The sequence below is a fragment of the Carassius auratus genome, chromosome 14, assembly GCF_003368295.1.
Source record: "Carassius auratus strain Wakin chromosome 14, ASM336829v1, whole genome shotgun sequence".
NCBI lineage: Eukaryota > Metazoa > Chordata > Actinopteri > Cypriniformes > Cyprinidae > Carassius > Carassius auratus.
This window is the reverse complement of record NC_039256.1, coordinates 17,720,682-17,739,023: the sequence shown is the minus strand read 5'-3', so window position 1 is coordinate 17,739,023 and position 18,342 is coordinate 17,720,682. Positions and strand designations below refer to the sequence as shown.

The following is an 18,342-nucleotide window of genomic DNA, read 5'->3' as shown; positions in this document are numbered from 1 at the left end:
GTATGAATTAAATTATATATTAATGCTTTTATTGGTACTTTTCTTAAAACTACAAAACTTGGATCAGATACACATCTTAATTAACAAATTTGACCTGTGCAACAATAATGAAACTAATCAAAGATATGAGATGATGTAAAATCTTGGGAGTAAAATTATATCTTTTTTTTTTTTATTAAAGATCTATGAAAACTTTTCTGCTGCATGTGAATTATTTCAGAATTATTTATAAGCTTAATTCTAAGATGACATGACCTTTTTATCTACTAAACGTGCATCTAAAAACAATTGTAGCATTATACAGTACATTCTTAGCTTGTTCTCTAAGTTCAATATGCAACACCCCAGCATATCACAAATCCTGTTGCGTTGTGTAGCGGCGTCTATTAGTGACAGAGTGCTTACTTTGTCTTTTTCCACAAAGTCCACGTAGGAGGTTCTCTCGATCTCAACAGGCTGTCCCTGCCGGTCATACAGGGCCAGAACGAAGTGAAAGAAGTTTGACTTGCGCAGGTTCGAGGGAGGCTGTTTCTCATAATGGGCTCTTGCCAAACCCACACCACTACGAGAGAGAAAGAGAGAGAGAGACAGAGAGAGAGACGGAAAGATAGAGATGGAGAGATTAATGTACTGTAACCCAAATAATCATTCACAATATGAGCTTGCGGAAAGATGAAATGACAGATTCACATGAACTTATCATATTGCATATAAATACATAACATTGACAAGTCACCGCAGTGTCTAATTTCATACGTTCAGCATGTGTATCACAACATTAGTGTATAATAATTCCTAATAGAATATATAAAATTATAAAGACTACAGGAAACACAAACCGGAATTTAGAGCTGTTACAAAGACTGATAACAGGAAATAACTGAGAGGTGTTAGAGGAGAGATATTTGGCTTATTTTCTCATGCCCTGTGTGTGCCATGAACTCTATTGTCTGCCCCTCTCTGCTCTGCCACCTCAACAATTGGAATCTGGCACGGAGCGGGGGACCCCAGAAGGCACCGTCTGCCTTTGCGGCTGCCAAACGCTACTGGGTACGGCTCGCCTTGGCAACTGCTGCGTTCCTCTTTCCCTGACCTGTCAGTCAAACGCGCTCGGGCCTCCCCAGGGTTCAGCCGATAGAAGCCTCCATCCTGACTCTCGCACTTGAGCATCGATTAGAACGCGTGGCAAAACGACGGACTGACAGAGGCCAGGGAGCTTCACGCAACCCGAGAGGAGGCGGCCCACACCTCCACGCCAGCCCTACACATCCACCTATCAATCAAACCTTCAGCCCTGGCCCACTGACGCAAATGCTGATCATCTTTCCATACCTGGATCAGTGGACGCAGGGCCTCAGAGAGAGATGAAGGCCTGAAGTGAAGGAAGGAAGATTAAAATGCAGGTGGTCTATTTTTAATAGGGTGGTAATTCATGCATCCCTTTCCTCGAGCAGAAAACGATGTCAAGCACTTAATCTAATATTTTTTTTTTTTTTATCACATTACAATTTAACAAAGGAATTATAAAAAATATATATATAATATATATATATATATATATATAATATATATATATATATATATATATATATATATATATATATATATATATATATATATAAAATATATATATATATATATATATATATATATATATATATATATATATATATATATTTATATATATATATTATATATATATAATTTCTTTGTTAAATTGTAGTTTTTTTTTATATAATTCCTTTGTTAAATTGTAATGTGGTATTATATATTTCTAATACCACATTTTTTTAAATATATATATATATATAGTTTTAAATAAATATTTATGTATTTTAAGCTAAATTCATACAAGCATCACCAAAAATAACTCTTTCAGACAGGTTTCTTTAATAAACATCTACCAATGGTTGCCAAACAGATAGCCCTGCCCCCAAACACACACTATTGGTTTAGTTAATTACGTTGCTATATATAGAGAGAGAGATTTTTTTTTTTTAAATCAACTTACAAATGGTTTATGTGCACTACTTTTCAAAAGTTTGGTGATAGTAATATTTATTTATTTATAAATGTATTTATAAATTTATCAAAATTATATAAATAAATATATTTATAATGTAAAAAAATATATATTTATTTTTCAAATAAAGGTTTTTTTTTTTTTTTTTACTTTTGTAATACTGAAAAAAATGCATTATGTTTTCCACAAAAAATATTGAACAGCACAACTGCATTCAACATTGATAATAATTAGAAATGTTTCTTGAGCACTGAAGACTGAAATAAAGGCTGCTAAAAATTCAGATTTGTCAGTCTTTAAATATATTAATATAGAAACAGCTATTTTAAATCGTAAAAATATTCAAATTGTTCAAATAAATACAGAATTATTAAGAATATCAGACTTCTTTCAAAATCACTGAAACATCATTCCAACCCTGAACTTGACGGCAGTGGGCTTTATGTATGTTTCTTCATATTAGGCTGGGACAGGAGAACGTTTTTTCACATAATTAATAAAAAAATAATAATAAATGACATCACCATTGAGTCAAACCAAGTGGCCCATAATATTTATAATTCCCTAAATCATTAAATGAACGTTCACATACATAAATTGCAGCTGTCATTGTTAAGTCTGTTCATTATTTACTCGTTACTCTGATGAGGTGGGCCGAAATGCATTTGAATCTCAAAAATATGCTCATACATAAATATTTGTTCATCTGCGGAGTTCGGGGTGGGGAGCCAGTGTTTTGGAAAGCGGCCTTGTCTCTGTCTCCGCTCGTTGAGATATTCCCCTGATAGGACATTAATAAAGCCTGACCCCTCCCCAGTACGATTACCAGGGCTTAATGCTTCATTTGTATCCGAGCCTGGTGAAATCTCATTCGTGAAGTTGAGGTTACTACACTGAAGGCAAAAACAGCTTTCACAGAAGAGGCTGTGGGAGGGGGATTCGGGGAGGAGCACTTTTAAAGCGGATGACTTCAACATAAATGGGAAATATGATCTTCTTCATCTGTAGTAATTGATTCGCTGTGAAGATCTTTAGCAGTCTGACTGGTCAGGGCGGTGCTAAGTCTGACAGATGCCCTCTAAATGCAATAAGAAGAAAGCATACAAAATAAGACAGTAAAACAGAGCTTTTTATTAAATAATATTTTTTAAATAATTATTTATGTTGGGTAGTCAATACATTACATGTGTACTAGCATATTTTTCTATTATATATATATATATATATATATATATATATATATATATATGGAGAAAAATACTGTATTAGATTTTTTTTTATTATAGTTATTAATATTATTGTATTGAACTACAAAAAAATCTGTAAGGCAAATTTTACACATATAATAATTTCATATTAAATATAGCATGCTACAGAGCAGGATATATCAACATTCTGGGCCCAAATACTGTGTCTGCACTTCATGAAATGCACAAGCACATGTAAACACAAATTATCACCTTCGCTTAGGAAGACAGAATTACAAAATTACACATTTGTTGGGGAGCAAGAGGGGGGAAAAAACACGATATCACACTTAAACACACAAGCATTGCATCATGAGCTCTTCTCCATTACCCCATCAGATCAGTAACAAAGCCAGGCATCATGTTTCTGATGGGGTGAGGGAGAGAGACAGCGTTCCCACATGCTCTCATAGAGGCACGGATCTTTACTCGCAGGAAACGATCGACTCGGAAAGCTTGTTAGTGTTATTATTTTAATTATGTTGATTGCTGCCATATCCACTCCAGCAGTTATGAGGCAGAGGCAGAGGCACGATTGGATGGCTCTCACTCCCTCTGTATTGAAATAACTGCTGTTGAGGTGACAAACACACACACAGACAGCAGAGCTGTGTAAATCAGTCGCTAACGGACGGCTACAGCACACGGTCTCACAACGGTCTCTGTTAAACACACTGTTTGACATGTTCTAGTCACAGAGCGGAGAGAAATAAAAAGAAAAAAGCATGCAAGCCAGAAACAACCCCAGTTCTGACAAAATTTCCGGATGTAAAAACCCCCTCCACTTTTATTTGAATCAATAAATACAGTCTCATAGAACTGCTTTAACAATAAACCACTCGTAGCAGGAGCTGAAGGGTTTGTAATGATGACTTTTCCGAATACAAGAGTGCCGTCTTTCTATGCAGTGGCAGTGGCTCAGTCTGCGGCTCTTTGCACACTGCAGGCTTAATGTGATACAGCAAAGTCTAATTATGTTAAATGAAAAAAGTAACCCCAGGCTAAAATCCTCACAGCTCAAGGGTCTGAACACTTGAGGGAAATAGATACTAAGCACAGAGACTCAAACTCTGAAATCATCTGCTAATGAACATGCAGAAGAGAAGAACTGCCAATACACAGGTCACAGCAGGATCTTAGCTGACGTGTGTGTGTGTGAGTGAAAAAGTGAGGTGAGTGATGCCTTCACATGTGCATCTCAATAAATCAATCATCTCGCAGTGAAAAATAATGATTGATTACAGTGACTGATTAAAATGTTAAATCTATATATTTTACAGAAAGCATTGCAAATATGTCATTCATAATGTACCTAACTGCTGTAACCTGACATATATATATATATATATATATTTTTTTTTTTTTCTCTCTGATAAACATGTTTGATCACTTGAATGCATCCTTGCTGAATAAAAGCATTGATTTCTTTCAACAACAAAAAAGCAGTGTACAGTATGAATTTTGTATTAACTGTATTAACCAGTATTCTAACCACTTTTCCATGAGGTGTCTGTTAAAATGCCTGCAAAACAAAGATATATGACACAAGCGTTTGTGTGTGTGTGTGTGTGTGTGTGTGTGTGTGTGTGTGGCATATGGGTGGCATCACGGACCGAGCCCCACATCTCAGTGACATTAATCACGCCTGTGATGGACTGTGACAGAGGGAAGTCTTTAACTACAGCTCGTCTCTCTCTCTCACTATCGAACTAATGAGCCGTACAGCAGCACTCTGTTTATACAAATGTGACGCGGAAAAATCATCTCTGCCCTGGCTGGGAGCCAACGTGCTGATCCAACAAGTAAATGTAAATCGCGTTCCCTCTCTCTAATGCTCTTCCTTCCTCATTTCCACTTTTTTTAAAGAATTTCTTGTTCTCATTTGTTGCATCCGTCCTGACGGTTTCCCTCTCTGCAAGGTCTCGCCGTAAACAAAGGTTACAAAGCTGGATGGTATCAGCTGAGATTTGGTCGATAATGCCACTGCTTTCATCGGAGATCTGCAATGGGAGATCATTGTCTAAATTAACCATCATAAGGGAATCATATTTAATTTGACCTTTACTCTAATAAAGGACCAAATGAGAGAAGAGGAGAGGAGGAACAGAGCATGCTTGCCTTCCTGTGCTCAAGTATTTTGAAGACGGCGGATACTAAGATATGCACATACTCTATGTTTACGTGGAGAGTCATTTATGCAGAAAGATACAATTACTGGGGCTTACATTTGCTCATGCTTACGAGTGTGTGTGTGTGTGTGTGTGTGTGTCGTGCAGTTTCGGGGCGGCAGCGGGCAGTCAGCATGGCAGCGGTATGTTTGGTTAGCGCTTATTAGCTGTGTAATAAGATTTAATGAGTTGAGGACTAAAGCGCTGTAGGAGCACAGGCAGCATATTAGGATTAGTGGAGAGCAGAAACAGAACGAGAAGAGGAATGGAGAGAGAAGACGAGGTTGTTTTGAAACCCAAATCCCACTTGTGGTCAAACCAGGTCTTTTTTTATTTTATTTTTTTTTGGTCCACTTGGCCTGTCATCTTTGTAGCTCTCGTTCTCTCTCGACTCAAGTGTGTGGTGATTTAATTGTTCGACACAAGCTTTGTGCATTGTAAATTGTCAAAATGGGCAGTTAGATCCCCCTAAAGTATAAAAATGTGTATTTTACATGGTTGTTATCCGAGGTAAAAGCGCTGTGCCAGATGTGCTGATTGCGTTTATGGATAGCCTGCATCTTTGTTTCTTTATCACTAATTGGATGTTACAACGAGGAATCATAGGAAAAGCGTCCTGGAATGACGGAGTGCAGAAAGTAATAGAGGCATTTGTCACCACTACACAGTAACGGGTGGCCGTAAGTCAAAGCGAACGTGTCGGAGAGGATCTTTGCATAAAGAAAGGCCTGTCATTTCTCCATGATTTCTATTGCCACACAAACACAAACGGCCTGTCTGTCACGTCTCCCAGCGATAAGCTGGCACATACATCACCAGCTGCCTGCATCACTGCCACCGCCTGCTCGTCGGTTTATTCACACACACACACACACACACACACACACACACACACACATACTAACACTTTTACAGACATCCTAAAGAAGACAGTGCCTTTTCATGCCTCTCTGTTCCTGACCGTGTTCCCTTAACCTCTGATACATTAATTATTAAAGAAAAACATTTATCAATATTTCTTCAAAAACTATTTTCTATGTGTTTATATATATACCCCAAATTATGTATTTTCCTAAAAAATATGCATATGCAATGCAATAGAAGTAAAAAGACGTAATGGCATGCGATGAAGACATAGAATTATGGGTAAGGGTCAAAAGTTATAGGCTAACCTAAGTTGGTTTGTATGTAACTTCACACTTTGAAAAAAGCTTCTGTAGTTGATATCGTGCATCAGAGGGTTCATTTCTAAAAGTACAATGATGTTAAGGTGCATCTTGTTGAATGGTGATAATGTTTTATTTTTATTATTATTATATTTGAAGAGTTTATTTGCAAAAACTGATAATTCTGTTTTTAAGTATTTTCAAATATCATGTTTTTTTTTCATTGTGCATTCCAATAAATTTTAAACTGCAGATGAGTTACAAAATAACAAAAGAATACAGCTAACCAACACAATAAAACGCAATAAAAACTTAACCTAAACTAAAACATGATTTTTTAAAACGTATCTTTGATTTTTTAAAAGTGATCTCTTTTTTTGCAATTAAACTTTTCTTTTTTTTTTTTTTACTAAACACCCATCATGTTTGGTTATGTAGTTTTGCATAATGCTTGGTTTTTAAAATAAATAATAATACAAATTTTTTTTTAAAATAAATGACAAATATTTTCTTTGATTTTAAATATCATAAATCATCCATTTAATAATTTAGAAATTGTATTATTTTTCATTTGAGATAATCTCAATCTAAATGGAAATAATGGTTTAAACAACGCCAATTAAAAGCACTCAAACATGTTTCAGACAAATACACCGAAGAAAATCACATTTTGAACAAAAGACAAAGAGCCACAGTAAAGACATTCTCTTTAACACACACAAAACATTGCATTTGCAATCAAAATTTAGCTAAACATCTCTTTGACGTATTACTCCAAAAAAAGACATTGCCCTGCTGAATGGACCGAGCAGTCAGAGGGGTTGATGTGCCATCAGACTCTCAGTGTGAGAGGATCTGAGTCTATAGACTCACGGCTCACTCACAGATTAGACATCTAATCAAATTCAGCCCCGTGTGTTTATCGCTCGCTGTCGTTGGCTATGTGGATGTCAGTGTGGAACGATCCACAGCTGTGACAAAGCGACGTAAATCACATAATGCACATAATGCTCATGAAACCAGACTTTTTAAATGCAAAGTGGTTCTATGTGTATCCTAAGATATAGGTTTTATAAGATTTTCCTAGTTGTTGTTGATAAAAACTAATTTATTTTTAAATCCCTATAATTTAGAATTTGACTTTAAGAAAATATTTGCCTTTTATGCAAATAATGGCATAGAACAACTGTTCACAAGATGATTGCAATTGTAATAGTAATATAAAGCCACTTTAACTAACAATGAAGATTAAAACACACACACACACACACACTCACACACACAAACAAATTCAAACAGCTGACGGCATTGTCAGACACTGCAACATGTCTGAAACATAATACACTTCTTCTTTAATCATAAAAGCGTATAACCAGCCAGTGCTAAACGCTTCCAGCTAATTTCTAATTTGCTCATAATTGCACCGAGACAAGTAAACCATTGCACAGTGAGAAGTTATTTCCTGGAGCTGGACGGCTAAATTACAGGCAAATGTTTCATGCGATTAGGACACCCTAATTGAACATGTGACAAAGAATAGAGCTGCCTGTCTAACGAAGAAGTGCATCAAGTGGAGAAAACTGGTATTTACATTGGTTACATGCATTCCTTATGCTTTAATCACAGTGAATTCCTTTTTGATTATTGCATCCCACCAAATTGCTATATATTTGTTTTTCTTTCCATCAAAAGAGAGTGAGAATTAGTCATGGCCTTATTGTAACTGATCTCCTTTGGACGCCTCGATCAATGCACCGGTCACATATCTCTCCTCAACTGAGCTCTACATAAGAGTCAGCGCTGTGTGTGAAGTGCTGCCCCTGCACTGTGGCGTCTGTGTGTGTTTTATTAGTATTGCACTTGTGCATGTTTGCTGTAGGTTTAGCCCCGGCTGCACCTGCCAGACCTGCACACACACACTACAAATTATAGCACTCGTTCCTTTCTCTTGCTCACACTCTCACCGCTCTGTTCTTAAAAAAAAAAAAAAAAAAAAAAAAAGTATAGTCATTTTTAAAATCGTTAGTGGCCTATACAGCTGAAATCATTAGCTGGTCACCTGTATGTTTCTAATGGGGTCATTACCGAGGTGGCCCTGCAGCCGGCCGCTAATCGCTAGCATGTTATGGGGCAGCTGTTTCTGAAACACTTGTTTCTCTGTGCTACATTCTGGCATGCAGGCGTCAACTGAGAAAGAACAGAGTGAGACCCTATAAATCAGGTGTGTTTTGTGATACGGTGAGTGTTTTAGTGCATTTACCAATGCGGAAATGTTTCTAACTGTAACTTTTTTTGTGGGGCCAAGTGCAATTGCTGTATTATTCAATGTCATCGTTGCATATTTGGTTAGATTTGCAACATATAAAAATAGAATGTATCGCGCCATTGCATGCAAGGAATTTTGGGATGGTTTGGAGAGTTTTTTTTTTTTACTAAAGCTTGGGGGTCTGGACTTCATTAGCCACCCCCCACCCCCCCAGTGGACCAAAACAGAGGTGAAATAATTCACTTTGCCAGGTTTTACAGTGTAGGGGTACGGAATCGGTGAAAGGGTCAATCGAAATCTGTTCCCCAGCTGTGCGGCCCTCTCACTCACCCCTAGGCCCAGAGAGAATGAAAGAGAGAGAGAAATGCTCGGGGGGAGATGGACCCCACAAACGTACCCCCGAGCTGCCTGAGCATCACAAACCTGTTAAGCCAAGTCCATCTACATCAGTCTAGTTTGTGTAGGAATCCAAATACAAATATGCACAGTGTTTCTGAATTGTAATTAGATATTAAAATAATGTGGGTAATAAGCATATATTCAATGCATCTGCTTGAATAATGATTTTCCTTCACTACACTGACAACACTAATCCAAAAAAAAAGGTTTCAACTTAGCCCTGGACACCTACCTATCATGGTATTATATACAGGATCATATGAAAGTTTCAAATCAAATTAAGCTCTCACTTTTGCTTCTTTCATCTAGATTCACTCACTTTATTGTCTCTTAAGAGAACACACTTTACTGTACCCATACCCATAAAACCCATATCCTGCCATCAGTGTATGTCTGAGATTAAAATAGAGCAAAAATGTGTTGAAAAAATGCACTAGGGTGGATGAAAACCAGTGTGAAAGGGAGAGAAAGAAACTGAGGAAGAGGAGATATTTAAGGCAGTAGTAGATGTGGATGTGTTTATGCCTGACAGTTAACTAAATCATTCGCATAATACTGACAAAATACGCAAAATACTAACAAAGGATTAAGGATTATCACAACTACATGTTAGGCAAAATGATAATAATAATAATAATAATAATTTAATGATTCAAGTCGCCTTTTTAAATCATTTACTCTTAATATAAGATTGCATCATGACACGTTTGCTAGGTTTGCGTTTGTAAGGAGCGCGGGAGAATTTTGTCTTGTGTATGAGGCTGATAATTGGCTAGAGCAAATTATGAATTATGAGGGAACCTGTTTTGCAAATGCAAAAATTATATATATATATATATATATATATATATATATATATATATATATATATATATATATATATATATAGGTGTGGGTTATATGATAAAAAACGTATCTTTATAACACTCCATTTATAACTTTCTGCATGAGAAATGACTGAAATGCGCGTGATATTTTGACCGACTCTTTTTTTATATACATATAATTAAATAAATACGTTTTTTTTCTTGTCACATTGCTTAAATGTTAGGGACTTTTTGTATGCACTATGCAGTGCAACTTATATGCAACGCGACTTTTTTTCTCCACCAAATAAATAATTCAGGATGTGAGTTTTTATCTCATGCAGGGTAATTAGATGCCCAGAGCCTTTGCATTTTTTGTCTCTAATTAATATAACAATAAAACATCAGTTTGGTCTGCAAATAATGGCGATCTACAATGTGCTCGCGACTTTTCAATGTTAGCGATACTAAATGCTGCGGATGGGCAGGTGATTTTAGCCACTTGCACATGGCAGCCGACTTCCGCTGTAAGTTTGAAACATCTCCTTTATCCAGCCTACACAATATGCAATATTAATATACCGAGGGGATTTATCTCCGAGCGTATTTAAGGGAATCGCGAAAACATGTAAACGCAGCAGATCTCTCTATGTATTAGCTACATATTTTAATGAAGAGTAAAAATATTTGTGCATTAAAAAACGCCTTGCAAGCTTATGTCCAGAAGACGTTTTGATTTCAGGATGCATCCTTTTTCACACACTAGCAGAAAATAACCTGTCTCATTAAGTGTGTTTTTGCTAGCAGGCTATCAGCTAATATAAATATATAAACATAAAATCGCAATTATTTATTAATTTATTTTAAACCACGCGTTTGGTAATGCTTGATGCAGCAAATTATATTTAGGCTAAATAATAAAGAAAAACAAAGTTTTTAACTCAAATATCCCCAAAAACAAAGACATTAAATTAGCAAATCCAATATTCCCCAAGTTTTCGCCCGTTGTCTCTGTGCGTTTATTAAGTGCCAAAAAAAGTTAGGAAATTTTAGCATTCCATTCCATTAATAAAAAACTCTGTCCCTTACTTATTATTCCATTAATATGCACTTATTTTTTAATTATTAGTGTGATGCTCCCTGTTCTTTCCTCTTCCATTTTCTCTGCTTCTATGTTTTTATAACAATTATTACATGATATCACGGCCTATGCAATAATAATTTTGAACTGTTTTGGGGAAATAAGTGCTCAATCTAATTGTTGTCCCTCTGCGTAAAACTTCTGCAAGTCAACTTGAGTCTAACCTACGCATTTTTCTCAAAATCCCAGGTCTCCCTTTGAAGGGTGAGGCAGAACAGCATACATGTCCTCGGTGTTTCAACATCATTCTAGGAACCCATGGGAGAGTAAAATGCGGAGGAACTCGCTGTCCAAAAAACTTTGTTTCAAGCGCAAATGGTTTATTTTGTATGCATTACACTGTAGTGAAATAGAAGGACACGCTCTGGTACCTAAGTTTGACTTTTCTCTATTTTTTTCAAACATGCATAATAGTTTTGTCTATGACTGTGCAATAACCTCACAAATTACACGTTTGCACTTTGATCATGCTTTAACAGCACATCAATGAGATAAATCAGAATAAATGATTTACGATTAATTTGAATAATCTATAGGAAATTACAAAAGCGCTCAATGTAGGCTTTTGCATATTTTATTTAGAAACATAAACTATAAACTCGTCATCGATTCTCACTAGACATCTCTGTCCCCTGCGATGCACGTGAATCACCTTTAGATGCGATTTTGAAATATCAATAGCCTATTTTCGGGGTTAACAAAATGGCATGAGCGGGACATTCCTACACAAGACAATCTGAAAGATCTCCAGCTCTCTTTCAACCACAAAGAAATCAGGAAGAACAATGTTTTCTCATGTGTGACAGGCAGAGTAACCAGAGTACGCCTTTCTGGAGCGGCGCGAGTGGCTTTTTCTTCAGCGCGTAACGATGCGCAATCAGTTTTCAACGTCTACAACGAACTAATAGCTGACAAAATGATTTAATAACGACCGTGTTACGTGCGACGTCCCTGTACGAGCACTTCTAGATTCAAATCGACTGATTTCGAAATACTTCTGACTGTGGCCAAACGCTTCCTCTAACGCGCATCGGACGCTCCGTTTCACGCACACAACTACTTGGAATATAAACAACTTAGGGCTTGTTGGCTGGTGTTTACCTTTGCGCAGCTGTGTTGGCATCCAGTATCCCCGCGCTCTGCATCCAAGAGCGCACCGGCGTCATGCCACTCGTAAGGGGCTCTTCTTTCATGGTCAAGGCTCCCCGTGGGAGACCGTCCTGGATGGAGAACATGAAAATAGCCTTCTAGGGGATGTCTCTCAACACCAGCTCGAGTGGAATAATCCTCCTGCACCACCTGGATTAACAAAAACCAACTGAAAGGGAAAAAATCTTCCCCAAAGTGCAACAAGAGGAAAGAGGTCCTTATCCAAAGACGCGCTGCCGTATCCCTTTGGGTGTTCCTCTTTCTTTTAGATTCCAAACCCAAGTTCAGTTCACTCAAGATTAACCGGTCTCTAGTTAAAAGAGGGTGGAGAGAAGGCAAGAGCTGTGGAGCATCTCAAAGGAAACGATCAGCCGGGATCAAGCAGACCTTCTCGTCGCGGGGAGAAAGAGGGGAGAACGGGAACTTGCTCTGAAGAAGAAGGCGAACAGACGCGCACGGGATTGTGAAATGAAAAGTGGGATAAAACGGACGACTGCTTCAAAAAGGAGTAAAATGAAATGATTACCAAACAAGAGGGAGGGATGGACCAGGGAAGGCTTGCTGTCCCTGGGGAAAAGAGGGATTGGGTAGCAAGAAATCTCATTCCCTCCCTCCCTCCCCGTCTCTTTATGCCTTCTCTGTCCCAGCGGAGCGCACCTTCTCTCGGGTTCCGTGGCTCCAGCGCTCTCGGGGGGGACAAGCATGGACTTGAAGAGGGCGGAGACTTGCCCTTAAAAGGCAAAATCATTTACATGTCAATCTCCGTTCTGGGATCTGATTGGTCGCGATCATCCCTTGCGTCATTTTCAAAATTCGCCGCAAAAACTCAGCTGATGTTAGAGGGACTCAGCGCTCCGGCAGTGGAAGTGGTCTCATGCTTTCCCAATTTAACCTGAAACATGCCCTTAATACCCAGGAACGATGCATTTCATATGCCTAGCATAATCGACTAGCGATAGCATATCGTTTTCCAGAAGTCAAATCTGATCAGCCGGTATGATTTGAGATTCTAAACGCGAATCCAAAGCTTTTACAGTAGCATAAGTAGGCTACTATAATATAAGTTCCCTGACACTCAATGGTGTTTCCACTTTGTTTTTTGTTTTTTTTTTTGTTTTTTGTTTTTTTTTGGAAACCCGTGAGGAATCATGTTGTCCTCCTGACTGGAATATGTTGCCTGTTTAAACTCAGCTGATTAAATGGAAGAAAATTTCAAATTTGACAAACCACGGGGTTATTTGCTGCATGAACTGATAATAATAATATTGAATCAAATAATATATCAAAGAAATTGTGCGAAGTTGCATTGTATTAAGGATTTCTAGTGTTCTTTGGAATTATTTTGAATTCCGCCAAATGACGCCTGATTAAATATTTATTACAGATAGCCCCCCAGAGCTCAGAGCGGGAAAACGACCCCATGAGATAGGAATAAGAAGAACAAGAAAAAAAAACTAAATTTAATCTTAAAGTTAAAAAAGGTGACTAAGCCAGCAGTCCTCTTATCATAACAACAATGCAATCATCTGTTTTTATCAGGTTTTCCCTCAGATTCTTTATTTCACACATTATTATTTTATTATTAATATGAATTATGTGGGCCTGTGTTTGTAATTATTTTGCTAAAGTACCCACACTAATCGTTCTTCTTTCTTATACAGGCTGAAAACGAAATATTGCTTATAAACTTCACACTCAAAGACAAAACCGGCACAAAAGTAGCCGGTGTTTTTGAAAGACAAGTCCAATACAACACGACCCCCGTCCGCCCTGAACGGACACAAATGGATCACCCCAGTCCACTAATAAAATATTCTATTTTGTTCTGTATTTGAGAGGAGCTTGACGGCAAATAGTCACAGTCATCAGAAACTTGTTTCGATAGAAACATGCTGAAACTAAAACATGCAAGACATGCTTTTGCCTATTAAAATATTTTCTATTCTATGTTTTAGAATAGGTTGAAGGGTCAACTCCCAAAGCATCTACAACATCATGTTAACTTCCAAACTAACGCATTATGTTACACAAGAACAGAACATCTGTAAAGATTCACTAAAATGTCTCATGATGCGCTTTTCGCAACTCTCCCGGACCGTGAAATAATATTTCTGCGACATCTGATGTCACGGAAGCCCTGGATGTTTAAAGCCGTATTTGGTCAGTTAGTTTCGATTGTTTGTCAGTTCTCTATACCCATGGCAAGAACAAGAACATGCAAAAATAGGCCTATAATATTTTGTATTCCGCGGAAAGGAACGCCGTCACATCTTGTTGACTAAGTTATTTTAACAGCACAGGCCGGTTGTAAGACTGTATCTTGCGATTGGAGTATAATATTCGTTGATCCAATATAATACTTCTACAAACACTAGCATACATTTGCGCACAAATAATCTGATATTGCCTAACCTATTTAAAAAAAAAAAAAAAAAAAAAAAAAAAAAAAACTTTATATTTTTGATTAGCTCTAACGGAATATATTAACTGAAATTTATCTAAAAAATAAAATAAAATAAAATAATAAATCTTGTTATATATATTCAAGCGGTTGTTATAGCCATCAATAAAAAAAAAATAGAAAGCAAGCATGTTTCAATAGAGAAAACAATAGAATATTTCTTGTCAGGAAATTCATCATATAAAAGAATCATGAAATTAGTTTGAGCATGTATAACTTTCTTGATGGTGTTCTTTCTCAAGAGATCCTCAAGAGTCTTTATCTCTCATTATCTATTTCACTTTTTATCTCACTCCCTTCAAAAGATGGTCTCCTGCAATCTTTTGGATCACAGATCCATTGAAAGGGATATGATTGATTGATATTAAATAGAGGTTAAATATAAATGGCTGGTATTTCCTCAGATTAGAGATTAAGCAGCTTGCACAAGCACTTTATATGGGTCATAAATTAATTATATAAAGCACGACAGAAAATTCATCTAAGAAAATGACAATACCGAATCAGCTATGTGATCATTCTCTGTTATGGAAAAACTAACATAGGCTACAGTTAAATTGGCTGTTTAGAAACAGGCTAAGCGATCATACTCTCTATTAGACCAAAGAAATAAACGTGATAATTTGAGCAAATAGAATCACTGTGATGTTTACCTGGTTAGGATTGTAAAGTGTATCTCAGAACTCATGACGTGAACGGTAAATAAAATAAGTATAGAGCAGCTGAACGTCATCGGGATCATCCTATTGTTTGCAAGGTAAAGAGCTCCATCTAGTGTTCCAACAATGACCTGCAAGTCTGTCAATGACCTTTAAGAACAGACGAGCAAAATAGCCTCACTGTTAGAACTGACAACATATCTGAGGCAACAAATTCTTTTGAATGGGTATAATTTGGAAAGGCACTCACATCTTAATAAAAGGTCTAACAGCTGATAATGCATATCAGAGGAAAAACCAAGCTCTGAGGTCAAAATAACTGTCTGTAGAGCTCAGAAACAGGATTTCATCAAGCCACACATCTAGGGAAGCGTTCAGAAAAAAAATCCGCTTTACTGAAGGGTCACGGAAGCATGTAGTCTCTGTTACCCTTAATGGAAGATGTTTGAAACAACCAGGACACTTCCTAGAGCTGGCCTCCTGGCCAAACTGAGCAACTGATGGAGAAGGGCTCTGGTTAGTGTGGTGACCAAGAAGCTGATGGTCACTCTAGTTGAGCTCCATGATTATATATGCAGATGGGAGAAATCTACAGAAGGACAAACATCATTGCAACACTCCACTGATCCGATCTTTGTGGCAGTGTGGCCAAACTCAATCCTCTCCTCAGTGTAAATGCATGAAAACACACTTGGAATTAGCAAAAAAAATGCTGTGGGCTGTTTTTCAGCGGCCGGGACTGAGGGACACGTCAGAGTAAAAAAAAAAGTTAATTGCACCAAAATATTGAGATAGCCTTAAAGAAAACCCTGTGCAGAGCATTCAGAACCTCAGACTGGACAGAAGGTTCACCTTCCAACAGGACAATGACCCTAAACACACAGCAAGAGTCAGTTATAGACAACTCTGTGAATGTCCTTGAGTGGCCCAGCCGCAGCCTGGGATTGAACCCAGTCAAATATTTCTGGAGAAGCCTGAAAATGTATGTCTGCCCCCATCCAACCTGAGAGAGCTTGAGAGGTGAAGAGATGAGGAGAAGAATGGCAGATAATTGCCAAATGCTGATGAGAAAAGCTTGTCGCCTCAACCAAAAAAGACTGTAAAGGTGCTTCAGCTAAATATTTAATTAAGGGTATGACTACTTATGCAATTTACTCATTTCAGTTTTTTATGTTAAATAAATGTATGAAGATGTGACAGTTTTGTTTTTGCTTTGTCAGTATGGTGTATGGAACGGAGTGTAGATTGACATTTGGGAAAAATAATTTAAAGCAGTTTAACATAAGGCAGCAACATGACACAAATGTTAAAGAAATGAAAGGTATGATTACTTTCGCAAGGCACTGTATATAGGCTACAAATATTAATGAGCATATTTAAGAAAAATAAAAGATTCTGAAACTGATCTTAAACACACACACTTATTTTTGTGCAGTTGTAGAAGCTCACTGTTCCAGGTTAAATGAAGTTCTAAGTTAACTTATCACATACATAACTCTGTCAGATTCGTTTCCTCCTAGTGGCCATTGAGTTAAAACAAATTGTACAAAAAATAAATAAATAACACCTCAAGCAAGTTTCTTGCCAGGAAATTCATCATTTCTGTGCACTCTTTTCATTTTATCATATGTGACCCTGGACCACAAAACCAGTTTTTTAGCAATAGCCAAAAAAAAAAAAAAAAACATTGAATGGGTCAAAATTATTGATTTTTCTTTTATGTCAAAAATCATTAGGATATTAAGTAAATATTAATATTAAGTATATTTTCTAAATTTCCTACAATAAATACATGAAAACTTAATTTTTGATTAGTAATTTGCATTGCTAAGAATTCATTTGCACAACTTCAAAAGTGATTTCCTCAATATTTTGATTTTTTTTGCACCCTCAGATTCCCGATTTTCAAATAAAAGCATTGGAAAGCATTGTATCTATTCAACGTTCAGATGATGTATAAATCTCAATTTTGAAACATTGACACTTTGGTTTTGTGGTCCAGGCTCATTACTCTCATAATAACTGTAACTGTTAGCCTACCAATATTTTACTTTTAAAACTTGACTGTCTTTTTGAAATATTGCATTGTATGTTTGTAAGTCTATACATGCTGTAAAAAATGACATGAACATAACTATTCACTCTTAGAGGCAGATGTTTGTGCACAGGTACAACATTTCAACAGTTAAGATCAATAGAGAGAAAATAAACTGTTATCTGAATAAGTAATTAGAACGAAAACTCTTACCTTTTGAGATAACATAAAGGGTAGCATAATCATAATTATCTTCCAGACTATACATGTACAAAAGTAAAAAAGATAAATTAAACATGCTAGTGTGTGTTAGTTAGTAGGATAGTATAAACATAGAATGTTTTTTAAGTGTATGTATGAAATAACTTTTATCGACATATAAAAAATAATAAAGTTCTACGTACTATTAATCATTATCTGTTTGTGCTTCACCAAACCAACCTGTTTAAAAAGCAATCTTAAATTCTGTTTGAAATATATATTCTATATACCAATGTAACCAAGTTATACTGTACCAATATGAAATACTATATTCTACATTGTACAGAAATAGTTTATTCAAAAACTAAGTGAATTCACACCTGGAACCAAGAACTGTTAAAAATTGGTTTTCGGTCTGGATTAGGCCTGCGATGGAGAAATTTGCCTGTAGCCACTAAAATTTATTGTAGGAGAGTCTGATAGGCAGTCTTCAGCTGAAATGAGGGTGATAAATCTAACCAGAAATACATGAAAGAAAAAGTTACACAGATATAAATATGTAAACATCCAACCTGCTTTATGCAGCAGACTTTGCTTAACTAGACAGAATTTAATATAATA

The 18,342-nt window shown here is 36.7% G+C and overlaps 2 protein-coding genes across 4 annotated transcripts in view; one reads left to right on the top strand and one right to left on the bottom strand.

Moving 5' to 3' along the window:
* Positions 1 to 13,590, bottom strand: part of LOC113113851 (transcription factor COE3-like) — a 101,360-nt gene extending 87,770 nt beyond the window's left edge. The window contains exons 1-2 of one of the 3 annotated variants that reach the window (XM_026280366.1): positions 12,318 to 13,590; positions 406 to 562 (exon numbers count right to left, since the gene is read on the bottom strand). In XM_026280366.1, the coding sequence (XP_026136151.1) occupies positions 406 to 562; positions 12,318 to 12,451 (291 nt within the window). In that variant the 5' untranslated portion in view covers positions 12,452 to 13,590. The remainder of the gene's footprint in view (positions 1 to 405; positions 563 to 12,317) is intronic. The other 2 variants (XM_026280364.1, XM_026280365.1) reach the window with 2 other exon arrangements.
* LOC113113858 (RING finger protein 44) overlaps positions 1 to 18,342 on the top strand; it is a 1,123,463-nt gene that overhangs the window by 455,011 nt on the left and 650,110 nt on the right. The window lies entirely within an intron of this gene.